Source organism: Diadema antillarum, unplaced genomic scaffold (genome assembly GCF_040938485.1).
Source record: "Diadema antillarum isolate AM-2024a unplaced genomic scaffold, OU_Dant_1.0 seq00000870_RagTag, whole genome shotgun sequence".
In the NCBI taxonomy this organism is placed as follows: domain Eukaryota; kingdom Metazoa; phylum Echinodermata; class Echinoidea; order Diadematoida; family Diadematidae; genus Diadema; species Diadema antillarum.
In genome coordinates this window covers 184718-205277 of record NW_027271736.1, presented here as the reverse complement: position 1 = coordinate 205277, position 20560 = coordinate 184718, and the positions used below count along the sequence as shown (strand labels likewise).

Sequence of the window (20560 nt, the reverse complement as noted above, 5' to 3'; positions counted from 1 at the left end):
ACAAAGGGGAAATAATTAAAGAATGTGTATAGGTCAGTGGGACACTCGTGCGACCTTATCATCACCAACTCGTCTAATCCTAAATTACGTGATTTCTACTAATATCATTGTTTCGTGAAAACGTTTTGAGTGAAAGTTTACCACTCGTTTTTACACACGCTTTCGAATTTACTCTTCTTCAGAAAGCTAATGTGAAATGGCATGGGGTGGAATTGCATTATAACTGCAGGAAAATGTTTGTACCATGTATAGTGTTCCGTACGTCTCAGACAATAACCTATGCACTTATGCACATGTATGCAAAACTGGGATAATTCTAGCAACAGATCGTCTGGAATCAAGATTCATCACACACTATCCGTTGTCCGAACACGTGACGTCGCGACCACGTGATACGCCAAGTTGGTGACAAGAAAGCATGGGTGACTGATGTGGTTTTTCGTGCATTTTCTGAACACAGGCTATCAATAGCTTTAAACTTGCCTTTTCTCTGGAGAAACAGAATCTACTCCGAAAATCGTAGACATGGTAGACTGCGACGTTCAGACACATCTATGGGATGTATATAAACATATCTCTCGCTATTGAGAATGACCTAATGCATGTTTTTTTTTTTATTCAGCAATAGAATGTATGAATGCACACACACACACACACACACGCATATATATATATATATATATATATACATGTATATATATATGAGTCTCTCTCTCTCTCTCTCTCTGTATAGAATTCTATAAGACAGCAAAATACGTCTCATCAAAGTCCCTTGAGCAGTTGAGCAAAATAGAAAGATTTCGCTCGTTGAAAAAAAAACAACATTTTTTTTCAACGTGGACAATAAATGACCAGAATAGATTTCCACACTAGAGGAAGAGTTTCCAAGCAATGTCATCATTTTATCACCTAATTGACCTGAACAACAAGATATAGCCTCTAAGTAAGATAAGAATCTAACTTTGGTTCTTAAAAGCTTCTTGTTTTATCTTCTTTCTTAAACATTTGTTTATCCCTTCAGTGGCCTCCCTTCAGTTGTTATCTGTCAAAGGTAGCCACTTCCTGGTGGTCATCATGTTTCTTGTAGCGTTCAATTTTTGGACATATGTTGTTTTCCCTTCAACTTGACTTTCTTTAGCTGTGAGGTATAATAATGAGGTCGCGTGAGGTATATACACGGTCATGGCTCTACTCCGAGTGCCAAGCGTGGGCTCATCACGTCTAAGTTAGGTCATTGTCTTTGCCGGCACACTCTCTATATCCACTATCAACGTAACCGGCAGTTTATTTTGTCCCAAATTTGGAACTGTTGAATTCAGTGCATTAGTGTACAATGAAGCAGTGAGACACGGATCATGTTATTACGTGCAACGACGAAAGCATTACCATATCATTTTGATATAGAATGATTAAAAAATATATTGATATAATATATTCCAGGATTGGCCATCCGACTGTTTTGCTCAATATTTTCCACATATATATTTCCAAAATAGTATATTTCAGAAGAGATCATGTGGTTATCTTTTTTGCTTAAAAAGTATTTAAATTGATGAATTTTTGCGCTGCGTTGTTGTTGCCGTTGCTGTTGTTCAACTGATTGACAAATTTGCTTTCATCGACGTAAATAAGCACCGATTATGTAGTGCTTTAGTAGTGGCAATGATGAAAAAGAAGTAGTTGAATCATGTTAACAAGCCAGCCCCCTGTAGTCAACAGAGCAAGTCAAACAACAGGAACATCTGTCTGTTTTTTCATCTGTCTGCCTTAGTGTTTTTAGGAAACTTGACATTTCCTTGGATTTCCATTAGTTCGTAAATATCCTCGCTGAGACAAGAAGTATAGATCAAGTCATGGCTGCCATATGGCAGGCATAGTCAGGTACTTCGGCTACATCCAATATTGATGTATATCAGATATTTATTGGACAAAATTTTCAATCTGTGTGTGGTCATTAATGAATTATGACTTGTGAATACCGCATGGAATTTATAAGTTTAGCATCTATTTCTCTTTGTCAAGATATTGAGCATATTAAAAAAAAAGAGACTTGTTCGTGGTCCGTCATTATTCGTTGTTCACCCAAAGCAATTTTTTTTCTTCTGAAGGAAAATGTCCTGACTTTTTTCTTCTTTTTTTTTTTTTTTTGGGGGGGGGGCGGTATTTTGTGCATATAGTATTGTAAGAGATTGTTTAAAGTATTTGTACTTTGTATATACGTATAAAGCAAAATACACTCCCAACGAATTTGTTTAGTTGCACAGTATTATAATTTCAAATATAACCCATATACTCATAGGCGTACCCAGGATTTTTTAAAGGGGGGTGTTCAGTGGCGTACCGTGGGTCAAAACATTGGGGGGGCACCTCATGGAAGCAACATCAGAATTGCATAACTGTACAATTAAATGCGAGCGAGCGGAGCGAGCGAGCTTGAAAATGTTGACATTTTACAGTCCCCAAACTGCCGTTTGTAGCTATATATGATAATATATGTATATATATATATATATATATATATATATATATTTGCTTTGGAAATTAAGGGGGTTGCACCGGGTGCAACTGCTGGCAGTTGCTGGCAGTAACATCAGGAGAATTGCATAACGATTAAATGCGAGCGAGCGAAGCGAGCGAGCTTGATAATTTTGACATTTTACAGTCCCCAAACTGCCGTTTATAGCTATATTTTTTCGCTTTGGAAATTAAGGGGAGGGGGCGCACCGGGCGCAACTGCTGGCAATTACTGACAGCAACATCAGGAGAATTGCATAACGATTAAATGCGAGCGAGCGAAGCGAGCGAGCTTGAAAATTTTGACATTTTACAGTCCCCAAACTGCCGTTTGTAGCTATATTTTTTCGCTTTGGAAATTAAGGGGAGGGGGCGCACCGGGCGCAACTGCTGGCAATTATTGACAGCAACATCAGCAGAATTGCATAACGATTAAATACGAGCGAGCGAAGCGAGCGAGCTGAAAATTTTGACATTTTACAGTCCCAAAACTGCCGTTTGTAGCTATATTTTTTCGCTTTGGAAATTAAGCGGAGGGGGCGCACCGGGCGCAACTGCTGGCAATTATTGACAGCAACATCAGGAGAATTGCATAACGATTAAATGCGAGCGAGCGAAGCGAGCGAGCTTGATAATTTTGACATTTTACAGTCCCAAAACTGCCGTTTGTAGCTATATTTTTTCGCTTTGGAAATTAAGGGGAGGGGGCGCACCGGGCACAACTGCTGGCAATTACTGACAGCAACATCAGGAGAATTGCATAACGATTAAATGCGAGCGAGCGAAGCGAGCGAGCTTGATAATTTTGACATTTTACAGTCCCCAAACTGCCGTTTGTAGCTATATTTTTTCGCTTTGGAAATTAAGGGGAGGGGGCGCACCGGGCGTAATTACTGCTGGCAATTACTGACAGCAACATCAGGAGAATTGCATAACGATTAAATGCGAGCGAGCGAAGCGAGCGAGCTTGAAAATTTTGACATTTTACAGTCCCCAAACTGCCGTTTGTAGCTATATTTTTTCGCTTTGGAAATTCGGGGGGGGGGGGGCGCACCGGGCGCAACTGCTGGCAATCACTGGCTGTAACATCAGGAGAATGGCATATAACGGTTAAATGCGAGCGAGCGAGGCGAGCGAGCTTAAAAATTTTGACATTTTACCGTCCAAAAACTGTCGTTTGTAGCTACATGTATATTTTTTTCGCATTGGAGGGAGGGGGCGCCCCCTGGATCCGCCACTAGTAGTCAAGGGTGTCGGTTTATGTTCATGATTGGGGGAGGTATGACCAGCGAGGGGGCGTCGAAGACGTTTAGTGACCAAGCGGGAGAAAGATGTCCAAAATCTGTACTTTATACGGTATAGAGCATCCCCTAATTTGTTTGTGTTTGTGAGTGTGTGTGTTTCATATAGATGGAAAAGTTGGGAAATAGCCAAGGTCAAGTCTTATTATTGGCAATGCAAGGCATTTTAATAGAGACTAGTATGTATAGCAACACTGCATAATCAATGATCAAGCTTTGATAGCAAATGTGTACAACCTATCAAACATCACATTGCGCAACATTGCAGCGACTCTTTTTGCCATTCCGATATTCTGAGTCACTGCGCACATCCTGCTTGTATTCAAAATGCCAACCAGGAATCACGCTGAATCACAATCTTTTGTCGACTCCGGGCTTTTTGAACAATGTTATACCTCTTTATTATGGTTAAAAGAAATCTTAGAAAAATATCTTTTTTTCTTGATCATTCTTTCATGTCGATTTCAAAAGCAGTTTACTAACCCTTGAATTATCATTTTCGTAGGTTTTTCCTTTTTATCCCTTGTTTTTTCTTGTTTTTTCTTTTTTTTCTTTTTTTTTAACCAGCGGATTGGGGGAGGGGGGGGGGGGGGGCACGTGCCCCCATGCCCCCCGTAGTTACGCCACTGTTCCTAGACCTAGATATCTAGTGAATTTTAGGCGCAATAAAGTCATCCAACCACAATTTGTAGACTCACACTCAGTTATCTTTCAGTTTTAACTTTCAGTCATTGAAAAATTCATATCTACTATTACTAAAGATTACCAAGTCCATGTGCTATTACTAATTACCTTGAGTAGCAAGTAACTTGCTACTCCCAGAGCTTCCAGAGCTTGCTGCTTCCAGTAGGCTACTATACTGACTGTACTTGGTAGTCAGTGGCGTATCTAGGGAAAACGGCGCCCGGGGCAAGCGCGAAAATTGCTCCCCTAATTTCTGAAAAAGTGTTCAACCCCATCCCCATCCCGGTAGGGACTTAAAAAAAAGTCCTCATGATATGCTTTTTGAAGCACTTAAGAGGGGTCTTTTGAGGGTGATTTAAATGTAATAGGCAACCCTAAATTTTGATATATTTTGGCGAGCGAGCGCAGCAAGCTAGCCGAAAATTTTTATATTTCAGCTTTATACATAACATGGAATTCTTGTCATTTTTGGTTATTAAATCTTCGAATTACAATTCTAACTATAGTGACGGCCTTATAGATAACGATTTATACCAGCAGTGTTCAACCCCAATCCCATCCCGGTAGGGACTTTAAAAAAGTCCACTTGATATGCTTTTCGAGCACTTAAAAGGGTTTTTTGAGGGTGATATAAAATCTGATAAATTTTGATAAATTTTGGCGAGCGAGCGCAGCGAGCGAGCCGACAATTTTTGTATTTCACCTTGCAAAACATGGAATTCTTGTCATTTTCTGGTTATTAAATCTCACAATTCTAATCAAGATATAGTGACGGCTTCATAGATAACGATTTATGCCAACAAACTAAGGACTTGGAAAAATACTCTAAATTACTACGAGTGAGTGAGCCGAAATTGTTATATTTCCACGTCATCATTACGTTTTGTTCTTCTTATTTTTTTTTTTAAATAAATTTTGGCGAGCGGGCGCAGCGAGCGAGCCGAAAATTTTTATATTTCAGCGTTACAAAACATGGAATTAATGTTTTGTTTTCATCTTGTTTGATTTGGTTTTCTGCCCCCCCCCCCCCCCCCCCCCAATTCTCCTTCCCCCCGTCCGGGCGAGGGCTTTTTTTTTTCTTCTTCTTCTTCTTCTTCTTCTTCTTTTTCTTCGTCGTTTTTTTTTTCTTCTTCTTCTTTTTCTCGTTTTTTTTTTTCACGTGCCCCCCTTGCCCCCCCCCCCCCCCACTAGATACGCCACCATGGCCACTGTTGGTAGTTGATACTACTATGTAAACTTAGCATGCAATGTGCCTATAATAGGCTGCAGCGCAGCATGCATTGTACACACATAATATTATGCATCATATACAATTTACGGTATACGCGTACGGTATAATACCGGTAAACGCTGAACATTATGCGCAATGTACGTGTATCTCCGCGATTCGGTCAGAAAGCAAAGCAGGGATCGGGAATGTCTACTGCTTAAGCGTCAGCTTCGCGCGCGGTGCGGTAACGTAGTATTAACACGTACTGTACACGAGTTCTTTAGTGCGTATATTATGTAACTCCATAATGTGTCATCGTCCACACAAACATTAACATAAAACAAGGAAGAGAGAGAGAGAAAAAAAAATGAACGCAAAAGAAAGGAAAGGCGGAATTCAAAACGGAAATAAAAGCGGTAAAGACAGCTTTTGTTTCATTTGTCAACATCTAAACATTGCTGAAGAGGGGTGTTGAACAGCTCAAACACCTCCCTTTTGCCCAAGGGAGGTGTTTGAACACCTCAAACACCCCCCTTTTGGCAAAGGGGGGTGTTTGAACACCCAAAACACCCCCCCCCCTCGGTACGCCCTTGCATATACTTATTACAACACTAAACAATTCTAAACAATTCTAAATGGAGGGGAATTTTAGTGGTTTTCGTTCTTTCATCAGTCACAATGTCATAACATGTCGCTCTCAATAGAGATGAATATAGGTAAGTAGTGTATGATTTATAAATCTTGAAATATTTTATGAAATATTAATAATGAACGTCTAACAAGAGTCTATTAACTTCACGAAAAAATGGTAGAGGTACAATTACAAAGAGTATTGGATTAATGAATGAGTAGGGCCTACATGGAAACGCACTGAGCTTATTAAGCCCATGATCACCACATATACTGAACTCTCTTTAAAACTAATTTCCCCTGTTTTGTCTCTGTTATTGCTGTTGCTGTCGTTGTTTTCTAAATGTCCCTCTTTTATTTTCTAATAAAATGTCTATGAAATATACTTCTAACGAAAAATACAAGTAAATTTGAAATCTACTCAAAATGTGAGAATTGTCTTGTTTTGTTTTGTTGTTTTTTGTTTTCTGGTTCATGTCCTGGTTAGTTTGGTTGTTTGTTTGTTTGTTTGGTTGGTTTGGTTGGTTGGTTGGTTGTTTGGTTGTTTTTTTTTTTGGTTGTTGTTTTTTTTTGGGGGGGGTACATAAATGCGATTTGTATCATACTTTAATAAAGGACTATATATCAATCACAACATATACATAACTCAAATCGCCTTGTGCCAACAGCCTTGAATGATCTTCAGTGATGAAAATATACAAAATCAAGATTTAAGTGAATTTACGAAGGAGCCTATAAGATTCCTCGATAAGTAATGAGGATGTAACATTCGAATAGATAATGAGTGTTGATTAATAATGTCATATCGTCCTCAATTCCTATCCGCGTTTGCGTCTCACCATTATTCGATCGTTTGAATTCAGCAAATATCGACAGATGCCAATAGAAAGACGGTACCACTACCCATGTGACACCGACCTCAATATGAAATCCACTAATATTTTATTCTATTTCAAGTCGTAATTTATGTTTCCTGGACAGGAATATGACAGACGGCATATGGCGGAAAATTACTTAATGACCCTTCTCATTTTTTTTCAACATGGCTGCACAACAATCTTTAGCTGATATCAACCATCGCTTATATTTTCAAATAGTGAGACTGTGCACATGTGGATATTGCTATTTTTATTACGTCCTAAGAATTCACGATATGAGTTCAATCAAATTTGAATTGAAATACATTAGATCCCTGTTATTTGTTCTTCTTTCTTCGACGCAAAGGTACAGTTTCATAACTGGATGAAGTGGATGTAATCATTAAATACCATTCCAAGGGTCCTTATTTTGTATTAATTTCTTATTATGCAATGATGTTGTTGCATAATCGTCTGAGCGTAATAAAATGTCGTAAGGAAGAAAGCGATTGTGTGTTGTTCGGGATATAAGAAAGGTTCACTATCTTACGCATACACCCAAAATGTATGTAGATAAAGAACACCTAAGCATTTCTTCGATATCATGGAAAAAAAGTGAAACAAGTTATGTTTCACTCTTTACATGTCCAACTAATCAGAGTGCCTAAAAAGCAAGAAACATATCAGTGGTCATGAAAAGAAAAATCCCTGTTTGTATATATATAAAAAAAAGCCAAAACTGTGGTTGTGTAACTATTCACGAAATTAGAATACAGTACCATGTGTGAACATTCCAAGTGTATCATAAGTGTATAAGTCAACAACAGTAATCTACTATTTTGTCTTTACTTTAAAACTAAAAACAAACAAACAAACATGGCGCAGTCGTACATGCATGTTCTTATCAAAGATTAAAATCAATGATTTGACACTATAAAGTGCCTATATCAAGGTTGAAATTCTTACAAAGCATTCCTCATGAAACTTGATTAGAGGTCAAATCTTTACATTCATTACTGAAAAAAAGGAAGAACCTTATAAACGTAGGTCTATACATATACATGTATATCAATGAGTATGTGAAACAAGGACTTTTTTTTCTTTTGCCTCGTCCGAGGATTTATTCAGGGTTCCATTCAAAATACACAATCAAAGTAATATTATCATGACAATGTCACATAAAAGTGATACAAACACAATCGTGCATTAGAGGTTCAACAATTCGATTGGTAACAATTGTGCATTTTTCCTTAATGTTCTTCTATGTTTCATATAACATTGTATTTCTATTCTCGTTCTAATTTCTCTCATAAACACGTGCTTTAAAGAACCGCTTCTTTTATCATTACTGGTTTCATTCCGTTTCAAAATGAGCTTATAAATACTCCAAAATGCTATTGTCAAAAACAAACTAGAACAACTTTTGCACTATATTTTCAGTAATGTGAAACGTTGATATTTGTTACTGTTGCATGGTACATCTTGTAACAGACTCCTTACCTAATATAGAAACAAATTTTCGTTAAGTTTGCATTCAATGAAGTCATGAACGATGTCCTCTTTTACGTTGCAGCTCGGGCACAAATCATCATAACTTAAACCCCATTTGAATAGATTACTTCTCACTGGCAATGAATTATACAACAATTTCAAATTAAATTCTCATAGTTTGTTTTATTTTATATATTCTAAATTATATCTGAATACACTGGCCCAATCAGCTCTGAAATGAAACTTGTTCTCCCAATATGAGGAGCATGTATTGGTTAACAAATTTTTTGAGGGTATCAAATTGTACAAAGCCTTAATTGCTTAAATCCATAATGGGGATTACTTTTTTTGAAACACACACACTTGGTATACACAATGCATTTTCTTTTCTGATATAAGTATCAAACATTTCCTTATTTATCATGTTAATCTATACCAATAGTATTGCTTTTTATAATGTTGCATAATCAAAAATCGCAATACATTTTCTTCTTCTGAAATTAATTTCTGACATAATGTATTCCAGAAACCGGAAACCATTTATTGTTATTAAATCTCCAAAATAGAGTATGCCACTTTCATACCAATTTTTATAAAACAATGAATGATTGTCAAATAATATACGTTTGTTATACCAAACGATCTGATTCAAAACTTCTTTTGACCTACTGTTTGCACTGTTGATATCTTCCACTGTAGTACAATATCGTATTTGTTCCCATGCCTGTAAAATTTCTTTATAAAACTTTGGGATTTTTGTATCAATATCGTTAATAATACTCGTGTTGTAGTTACAATTCAACAGCAAAATAATACCCCCTAGCAAATCAAACCAATATGAACACATTATTTTCCATATATCTCTTGAGTCATTGAGAAAACGACCCAGCCATTTCAACCAAAAACTTAACAATTGTTTTTGTATATCCATCATCTTTATTCTTTATTCGATTATTCTTTATTCATGATTTGAATAAAGATGATGTGAAACAAGGATAGTTTACGTAAACAAATATAATCATAAACATATAAATCATGTCTTAGGGCATATAAGATTCATCGATGAACTAATTCATGTTTTAAAGATTTTTTTTTTAGTATACCCCAAACCCAAACCCAAACCCAAAGCTTAATACTGCCGCAAATCTTTTAGTTATAGAGAATAGTGTTTATATAATAGTATTAAATTTTCAAAATGAGTATATTTGTATGAGGTTATATACATTTTTTTCTTTGAAGCATAGATGTAGGCCTATTCATTTGTTGAATTCATTGATTTGGCTCATTGTAATCATGGTAATAGTGTTGTATAGAATGAATAGAGTGTAATAATGGATGTTATTTTGATTTCATAAAGATTTATATTAACATAAATTTGTATGCTAATATCGGATATACCGAGGATGTTTTCTTCTGAACCGCTGGACCACCATGAGGGGTTGCTGAGTAGGGCCATCCAGTTTCATGTACTTTTTCTGATAATTTCTTTGTATTATTCATGAGCAGTAATGTACATATTCTTATTTTGCAGAAATAAAATCAATCAATCAATCAATCAATTAATCAATCAATCAATCAATCAAACAAACAAACAAACAAACACAGACTGTGACTTATCCCCGTCCAATGGATGCTCAGATGAAAACAGTGACTTTACATGGCTTGATATAATGATGTTTCTGTCGCCGTTTCGAATATTACGCAATGATTAAATAGTTTGGGGCAAATCCAACAGCAAGATGATTTATGCACATGTATAATATATTTTTTGGTTCATATACATAATCTCGAGAAACACTTCGATGCGTAGTATTTTTGTTTTGCGGGAAGTAGTCCCGGTCAACCGCATCGCATCGGTGACATGAATAACAAAAAAAGAGTACGTACTTTATATTCCTGCTCCGCATCTTCAGGACTCCTGTTTACACTTCCCTGGAGTGTATGCATAACGTCTTGTTCCAGTCAAGGAGATAACTCCTTGATCCAGTTAACGCGTTCCACGAGTATAGATACCCTGAGGTTCGTCATCAACGGGTCGACATGACACAACCACAACGGACGTTTGATGACACCCTGGTCGAGCTTGGAGAGTTCGGTCGCTATCAGATCGTGATATATGGAGTTCTGTGCCTTTTTCAATTTGTGATATCATGGCAAACCCTTGTCACGGTATTCACGTCTGGCGAACCGGAGCACTGGTGCACAGTAAGTTAACATTTTCCAACGAATGTTCATTTGGTCAGCAATGGATATACTTACAATAGTTATTCACAACATTTGGTAATTTGGTGTCTAGTTCGGCCATCAAAATAATCAAAACAATTCACCTGCATAATCATGCACTTACAAATCCAAAACGTTGCACTGTCATTGACTGTCATTCGGGGTTATTTTGAAGCCGGTCAGGGGTTATCATTCAATTGGTCATTCATCGACCTGAACAATGGCCCTTGATCACAACAAGGCCAATGATTTGATTAAACAAACAAGTCACAAAAGTGGAGCAGACACAAGTTGTCCAGAATTGGAGCAAACACCGTTCACACACTGAACAAACTATCCTCATGGTCTCAGCACTTACCATGTGCTTATCAACCGAGTGTTAGAAGTAGACCTTATGAATTCCTACCCTTTAAACTTAGAGGCACAACAAAATTAAAGACCATTGTAAAGGACAGCAGCTTTGAAAAAGCACAAAAGCAATAAGCAACAAAGAAAAAATTATTTCAAATTTTTATTGTCGTCTAATACTGTTGCAAAATACTCATGTAGCGTGTTAATCTTTTACCATAATGATTAGATATCCGTTCTTTTTTCTTGTGTTCCATGTAAGCGTGTCTTTGATAAAACAGTTGTAACTACAGCCTTTTGCCTGTATTTACGTATCAAGCTTTATTTCATCTTAACTGTGTATCTGCATAAGTCCTTTTATGACATTTACTGTATATTTCTTTCGCAAGGTTTCATAATGCTGTCTCTGAGGTTGTGCATGTGAAAAAGTACGGATATTATATTTCCAAAATATATCATTTTCTGACAAATATCAAACTGAACTGAAACTGACAACTGAAATTGACACTGAAAGATGCAAATTTGTGTAAGAGAGGCGAATTTATCATCCTTTTATAATGAAAATTAATGTAGTCATAAATTTCATCGAAGTTCAAGATAAACAGTAATCTGTGCAAGGATGATCGTGACTATCTAGAAGGCTTTACACATACCAAAATAATAAACCGTATTTCAACTGTCAAAGGGTCATAGCACACCGTGATGACAGTGTTAATTACGTAATAACTATCAAAATTGACCGAACCACCATTTCTTCCGGTCATGTGCTGAGATAAACACACACAAACAAACACACAGACATAATCGCTTGAACGCGCGCGGACACACATAAAAAAAAAAACACTATAGCTTAATGATATTACCACTTTATAGTGATATTTGTAAAGCGCCAGAGGATTTATATGTATATATACATTGATTAAAAATATAAATATGCTTTATGAGATGTACATGAATGGAAATATGTGCTTCTCTCCTTTCATTTGATGCACAACTCAATGTTCACTATGAATGATTCAAAACAATGGACGTTGGTGGTGCCAAATTTTCATTTGCACGCTCAAATTGCGACTTTGAGTGAGTTTCCCAGGCCTCTTCGCCAATCTTTTGCAAAAAGAAGATCATTCTTGGTATCCCGCAAAAAGTTATAAGCCCAATCCTCATCTCCACTAATAATAAAAAATTATTAACGCCTGCTGGAGAAAACTTAATTTGAAAATATTCTTCAATTGTACTCAGATGGATGGATAGTTAAATAAGAAACCATTTAGCTTTCCCGACTTGGCAGATTACATTGGCCTTCAGGCTTCGATGAATTTACTCAAACATGAGGGTGGGGATGATGATATAAGGAATTCACTTGCACAGATATTAAGCTCATTGTCTATATATTGCTTTTATTAGTCGGGAAAGCTGAATGCCTGTTTTTCAACTATCCGTCAAATAAGTAGCAATGAAGCATGTTTTCATGCAACTTTCTCTCGAGCAGTATGCGTCATTCGTATTTTACGCATAAGGTCTCATATGAAGAAGAAAGTTATTCTAGTCAAGAACTTTGTTTTAAAAAAACTCACTCAAAGTCACAATTTGCGCGTGCAAATGAAAATTTGGTGGCACCACTGTCCAGTGTTCTAACTCATTCATAATGAACATTGAGTTGTGCATGAAATTAAAGAATAGAAGCTTATCTTTCCAGTCATGTACATCTTATAGAGCAAATTAATAATTATGACAACAAAAAGTTGCAATATGAAACTCATTTTCGTTTTGTTTGTTTGTTTGTTTGGGTTTTTTTTAGGAACACAATGTACATACTGTATGGGAACATTCACGTTCTAATCAGATCGCTTTTGGTGGTGGAGATGAGGTATGGTGAAGTGACCAATTCGCAAATGCAACAAGAGCACATCGAGCAGCAGTAGTTGTGCAATATATTAGTATATGTACATATTGGACAGTATTTTGCTTCATGAGAACTGTTCAAATCCGTTTTCTTCTGTTGGTAGACTCGTATCATGCATAGTTCTCTACTGATGCTGTCCCAGTTGATACAAAGTGGAAGGGATATTCGAAAGCGTTGTCACGCTTATTGTGATCAGTTTTCAGGTCGATATCGTCTCAAGATTTTAAGGTCTTATTTGGTGATACGAAGCAACAAACTCCATGAGGACAACACCACAGCCGCGATTTCAAACAATGTCGACTAAAGGTTAAGTTAGGATATAACAGCATCCACAAGATGTTTGGAAGAAAACCTGGACATCAGCCCCAGACCACGGACTCCGAACCTCATTCAGGCTTTAAATGTCGCCAAATGGAGATAGAGAAAGCCCATTTACTTCGACCTGAAATATTCCTCATTAATGCCTATATCTTGACGGCAAAGAGCGATTAACGTGTCTGGAGCATTTTTTGATTGTGTTATTTAGATTTTTCTAACTCGTATTGTCGTTTTTTTATTTTTGTTTTTGTTTTTGTTTTTGTAAGATACCAGAGTGGAGCTCAGTAGACTGTGATTCTTATGGCTTCAATACGACTTGGGGCTGTTCCAGTGCGAAGAGAGAAGCCGGCATCCCTTGGAACTATACCAAAGATGGTGAAAAGCAGTTCGCCTCCTGTCGGCGGTACAATGTGACGGGTGTGGAGTTCAGTCCGGACTTGGACCTTACCGGTAGCGGCCTCGTCGGCTGTGACGCCGGCTGGGAATACGCCGAAGCGAGCGACGGATCCTTGACCGTCAACCAAGAAGTGAGATTGATAATGGGATGGGAACATACGGAGCGTTCCATCCGATGGGTTTAAAATATACTCAAGGAGGGAATATGAGATATAAGACTAAGGCAAGGAAACATCGCTGAAATAACATTTGAAACCCTGATAAGGTTAGAATATTTTCTAAACCCACTAAAAGAAGACGACAAAATCATCAGATGTCTAACAAAACTGCAACTTGTCTCTGGTGATTTAGAAGTGGAGATTGTCTTATGAAACTTCGTAAGTCTATGTCGTTCGTCTATTGGTTTATTTGTAGAGGGTTTTTTTTTAGATATACAAATAACGAATATATCCGTATCTAAAGATAAACGAGGCCTGGATATGAAATGAAGGCAAATTATATTTTGTAAGAAAGTAAGTTCACCAATTAGGCCATCATAGAGATATAATCATATAATTATCTATCTTTATAGATACATATATGTATATATATATATAAACATATATATTATTCTTATAGATATATTTCACAGTTGAAATCCTCTCTTTTCTGCAATTCAGTTTGACCTGGTGTGTGGAAGTGAGTATTTGGAACCTCTCTCTCAATCCCTGTACTTTGCCGGCAATGCTATTGGAGCTGTGCTATGTGGAATAATGGCAGATAGGTGAGAGTATATCATCGCAAATATCAAAAGTACAGAATGTATGCCAATGAGGTGAGAACTGTTTGATATCTGTTCTGCAAATATAACATAGTATAACTCAGGTACTGAAGAGGACTTTTCTCTCAACCTTGAAATAAAAGGAGAAGTCATACACATTCACTTAAAAGTCTTTTTTATATAATGGTCAAAATAATATAAGAAAAAAACATATGATCAAATAACGTAATATAGTCCAATTAGTGTTGATTATCAGTTTTGCTGTGTAAACGATTTAACACGAGATGAGAAAGGAGACCTTTTTCCTGAGGAGGCAGAGCAGATTTCAATGATGCGTGGTTTTTTTTCACCGGATGCGAAATTACATATGATATTACATGTAATATAATATAATAAATCACTCCTCAAATTATTGTTTTATACATTACCGTGGCGGGCATGGTCCAAGCCAAAGCCTAAATATTACGACAACGACAATCATGGTACCACAATGTGAATACGATGAAGAAGGACCAAGGAACAAGTTTAGGATGCGTTTTCCAAGACTGCAGTTAACCAATCGGGTGGAGAAAATTAAGGTGTTGAAGATACAACGTAAAGCCGAGCTAATGGTTGCAGTAATGACAGATTATTGTTTCGGATATTGACGTCAGTAAATTTAGGTGCTTTTGCATAAGACATTTTGATCAGCATGAGAAGCAGTGGGATAAAGTTGCTGTATAACAGTTCAAGCAGGAGAAACAGAGGCAGAAGAAGAAAATATTGCAAAAGCTCGAAGATTTTCATTTTTGTTTGGTTCCGCTTTCCCAAGAATCGGTCGCCATCGCAGCCTATTCCTGTGTCTGGTCGCACACGCGGCAGCGGGTGTGGCGGTGTCATTTTCGACGGGCATGTGGATGTTTTTGATCTTCAGAGTTGTGGCAGGAGCGTCCGTCATGGGAGTCATGTCTTCTGCCTTTGTTCTCGGTAAGTGTTGCTTTTACAGAACAATGCTTCTAAAGCGTACCGAACTCACGTCATTGGTCCTTACAGGATGTTTATCTTCATGACAAGCCTGTTACTGATTCACAAAGATTGTTGTTGTTGGTGTTGTTTGTTTGTTTGTGTGTGTTTTTTTTTTTTTTTTTTTTTTTTTTTTTTTTTTTTTTTTTTGGGGGGGGGGGGGGCAATGAAGACATATAACCATATGTTAGGTTAAGATCAATATCGAGAGAAATTGATCTGACCAAAGAGGATATGCAGTAGGTACTTAGGCGAATAAAATAAACCCGGAGCGAGCACTTTGGAAGGCAATTTTCATCGTTAGTATAAGACTTAAATCTAAATTACAGACGAGGGAACCAGTGCCTACTCATGCTATGTATTGTAGCCCAAGATTTATCATTTTATGAGTAGATTCATAAGTGATTGCGGATGTAACAAAGCTTCCATTCTTTCTCAATATCGGAAATCTTTATATCATGGTTGAATTTTTATGTCAAGTATAAGTAGGCCCTACATGGGTGACCGGGTAGAATGACACTATTCAAAGATGTTAATGCACCTCTTGCGACTTTTCCATCTCTGACAGCCAATGAATTCGTCGGACCGTCCAAGCGTAATGTGGCGGGAAACGTGATTTGGATGGTCTTTTCCATGGGATACATGTCATTGGCCTTCATTGCTTACTACATCAGATACTGGAGGAAGCTATATCTGGTCATATCCGTGGTACCATTTGTTCTCCTCCTGTTTTTCTGGTAGGACAAACTTCATGCCCCTTCATATTACCAATGATTCTGACAATTTGGTGTAAAAAGAAGGGGGAGGAGGACAAACATGCTTTCAGAATCTTTAAAATGGGATTTCAAAATAACATAACATTAATATTTTATGTAAAACCATTTTCTCTCACATTCACATTGAAAGCACGCCCCTTGAATTTAAGATAAATATAATATTGATCGGGTGAATGCAGCAATAGTAGTAATGCACATTAGTGGAGTTTGTGGAAAATCTGATATTTTGTAAAGTTTTGGTCCCACTATTGTAATAAGAAGACTATAATTAGTAAATGATGTCAACATTATTTTATTTCGGTGAAAATAGCATATGAATTATTTCGAAATTATGATCAGAGTAATATCATTCCCCCTGACTTCTGAACGAAGTATTCAAGTGCTTTTTCGTTATGCTAATAGCTACAAGTTAATATATTACGTAATATGTTGAATTCTCTTTATATATCTTTTATATCTTGCCCTACTGAAACGTCAGAAATTGTTGAAGTCTTCTTATGAAGAGATGATGGATTTAAGCAAAACTGATAACTGTTCATAAGTTTTGAATGTACATACTCGATTTTTTTAATTGCTATACTGTCAATAAATCCATACATTCTGGGTGAATTCCCCTGTCAGCTGGCTCACATAAGATATTTTAGGAAAGTTTGTGAGTTTCTTCTCTATGCTTCTGTCTGTGATTTTTCAAGTATCATTCCGGAATCCGCCAGATGGTTGGTGTCAAAAGGGCGCGAACCTGAAGCCCGAAAAATAATGCGACGGTTAGCCAAGTGCAACAAAAGGAAACTAAGCGAAAGCTTCACGATGTGCGATATAGTACCTGAATCGGTGAGTTTCTTCAATATCATCATTTGTTATTGCTGTTTTTAGTGGATGATATACTTGGCGAGAAGTTTTAATAAGATGTCGAGTGTGTTAATTTTCTGGCTGAAACCAAGAAACTTCAACTCTCCTCATAAAGCATCGTAAAGATTTCAGTCAGTGCTTTGAGCACTAGATCGGAGAGGGGATGGGAGACGGGGGTAGGGAGCATTGACCATTGAGCCAACCAACCAACCAACCAACAAACAAACAAACAAACAAACCAAATAACCAGGGGTACTATTTACATTCCGTGGTCCCTGTCACATGATTATTAAAAATTTTTATATCTAAGATTGGTGTTATACAGTAACTTTGATCCTAATGCACACTACTTAATTTCCGGAATTTGTCGACGCTATGTACAGCCTTCATCAGCAGACTGACCCTTCTTTACCTTGATCACGTGACGGTCGATAAGCCGGTCAATTAGGAAGTTTGAGCGCGCACCCCCCCCCCCCCCCGACAATGACTTTCTTTCCTTTTGTTTTCTTTATTCTATATTCTTTGTTACTTTAATTTTCACAGTCTTTTGTTGGTATGGCTTGTGATAGCGTTTTAACCCAATGATTTCACTGTTGTGTTGACAATGCAAAGAACGTGCCTTTACTTGCCTTTTATTTTTATTTACCTGCAGGGAGATGAGGTCAAGTTGCAAGAGGGACTTTTCGATTTACTACGCATGCCACGTTTAAGACTGTACTCGCTCAACATTGTTTTTCAAATGTAAGTTGGTTATATTTGGGTTCCTCAACGTTACATTTTTGTCTGTCCATTTCCATCACGTCTTGTTTAGCCCTACCTGATGTTGATGCAACAACACAGCAGTTATTTCATAATCGACTTTTCAAATCGTCTACAGAGACATCACTGCCCAGGCGATTTCTCTTTTGCAGTCTTTTGAATAAGATCCTTCAATATGCACATGCATGCATACATAAACATACACACACATACATATACATACATGATGATGCATGTATATACACATATTCTACAAACATGCCACTTACACACACATAATGTGATTTTCTATACTATACCCTGTGTCGTATATGTTCTGATGCTATGAGTGCAGAAGAAACGATTATGCAGCTAACATTGAGAGGGCGCTTCTTGTCATGACTGTCTGACTAACATGACTTGGTCTCTTGGATGATTACATCGGCAAACTTGAGATGATGGCACCCTTGTGAGTGTAATCCTTTGCCTCTTTGGCGCCGGGTTCAAGGTGTGATTAACAGAGTAATACAATACACAGACCAAATGACCATACATCCATTCTAGAGGTTTCATTCCTGTTGTTATATCAAAAATCATTACATTTGTAAATCATTACGTTTGTTCTTTCCGGGTTTCTGATTAACATCCCATAGCATCGTCAACACAATCGTTTACTTCGGATTATCGCTCAGCACGGACACTCTCGGTGTGAACAAATACATCGCTTTTGCCATATCTGGAGTAGTGGAGATTCCCGCCTCCTGTGGCGTGATCTATCCTATCGAATACTGGGGCAGACGACCCACCTACATGTTTTTTATGTTCACGAGTGGTCTCTCGATCATAGCCACTATATTTATCCGTAAGTATCTTGGGTTGCGCGCACATCCTTAGCTTGTCTTGTGTTATCCGATTTGGTTGATAGCGGTTGTGCATGTTGGAGTGTGTGTGTGTGTATGTGTGTGTGTGTGTGTGTGTGTTTGTATGTGCATGTGCCTTAGTTTCGTAGAGGAAAGTAATTTCATTTTGTAGATGGGTTATGTTTTCTCTCACCTTTCTTTTTTTTAAACGTGAAATTGAATTTTCATTAGATTAATGCCTATCGGACAGATATATACGACGTCCATGATACCTGATACTCGGCATGTTTAGGGCTTTTCTGTTTTGTTCTTCATGTAAATGATGATGAAAGTCTCAGTATCAAGATGTATTATTTATCATAATGATCTTTCTATTTTTTTTTTTTTTTTTGCATGTGGATGTCGCAGCATACGGTATTGGGCGAGCTAGCGTTGCTATGCTGGGAAAGTTTGCCATCACTGCGTCATTTTGTATCATCTATCTACAAGCAGCAGAAATCTTTCCGACAACAGTCAGGTATGCGGCTCTACCCGGTGTATCCGCTCACGGTGGAGTGAATTTACAAAGATTGGGTATGAAGGAAATGAGGTGTTTCACAAGCTCGTTTATTTTTAGTTACTGAATGAAATGACAGGGTTCTGGAGGCTTACCTCTAGGAATCACAAAACGATTTAATGTTCACTTTTTTATATAATTACGGCAAATTGTTTTCATATTACTCATGGAGTCTTTATAATATTTTTTCACGCTAAAGGTCTCGAATAAAACTTTATTTTACACTGCCAATATAATTAACCTTGATATTATGTCAATAAGAATGTTATCAGAACCAATGTTATAAGCTTCAACAGACTGACTGTTGCCATAGTAACCGTATCATCTGGTCTTCATCAGGAACACAGCGATAGGGACCACCAACTTCTTCTCCAACCTGGCCAACATCCTGTGTCCACAGTTCCTCCGACTGGGTAAGGTCTGGGTGCCGCTTCCTCTTCTCATCTTTGGGTCTGTGTCAATCCTAGCAGGTGCCGCGGCATTCTTTCTCCCGGAGACTCAGGGCAAGAATATTCCAGAGACCCTGCACGATGCCGAGAACATTGGCTGGTACGTCTTTATATCGGTTTCCCTATACAAACCCCCGGAAGATGCTTGTCCATAAACCTTGTCTAATTTGGTATTAGGTTTAACGTAGATAATTGTATAATCAGAACAAACTACAGGGACGTAAGAAAGATCGCATGTTTATTGAAGCAGAACATCAGATAGTTAATTCTATCGCTACAATGTAGACATATGTGTATTCATATAAAGATAACATTTCCTTGGTACATCTTTGAGTGTGTAAATGTATTCACTTACAGCAATGTTGTGTATTTTCAATTTAATACGTGTGTGATATAGTCAATGTTGATACAGAAAAAAAAAACCCGAATATATTAGAGTGAGACAAACTGTCGTTATGTTGATGCTGCATCTTTCTCACTAAAATCTTTTTTTTTTTTTTTTTTGGTCCAATTTTTGCAGGCAAGGAGGGCGGAGACGAAGACGAGGAATCAAGGCGACTTCCTACCCGTATCAAAAAGCTTCTGGCGGAGAACTGGATGTACATGTTTGAAAACATTCAGCCACGAACAAGACACTACGAGAACAGTCCTTTTTTTAACGGCCGGATGGTACAATCAGCAAAAGTACATGAAGC

General features: G+C 37.5%; 1 protein-coding gene across 1 annotated transcript; it reads left to right on the top strand.

Moving 5' to 3' along the window:
• The first annotated feature begins 10727 nt into the window (after positions 1–10727).
• On the top strand, positions 10728–20476 carry LOC139740625 (solute carrier family 22 member 3-like). The gene is made up of 9 exons (XM_071651209.1): positions 10728–10892; positions 13746–14006; positions 14535–14638; positions 15447–15601; positions 16206–16374; positions 17106–17244; positions 17915–18003; positions 19756–19965; positions 20386–20476. Exons 1-9 carry the CDS (start codon positions 10728–10730, stop codon positions 20474–20476), a joined length of 1383 nt encoding a protein of 460 aa, XP_071507310.1.
• The last annotated feature ends 84 nt before the right edge of the window (positions 20477–20560 follow it).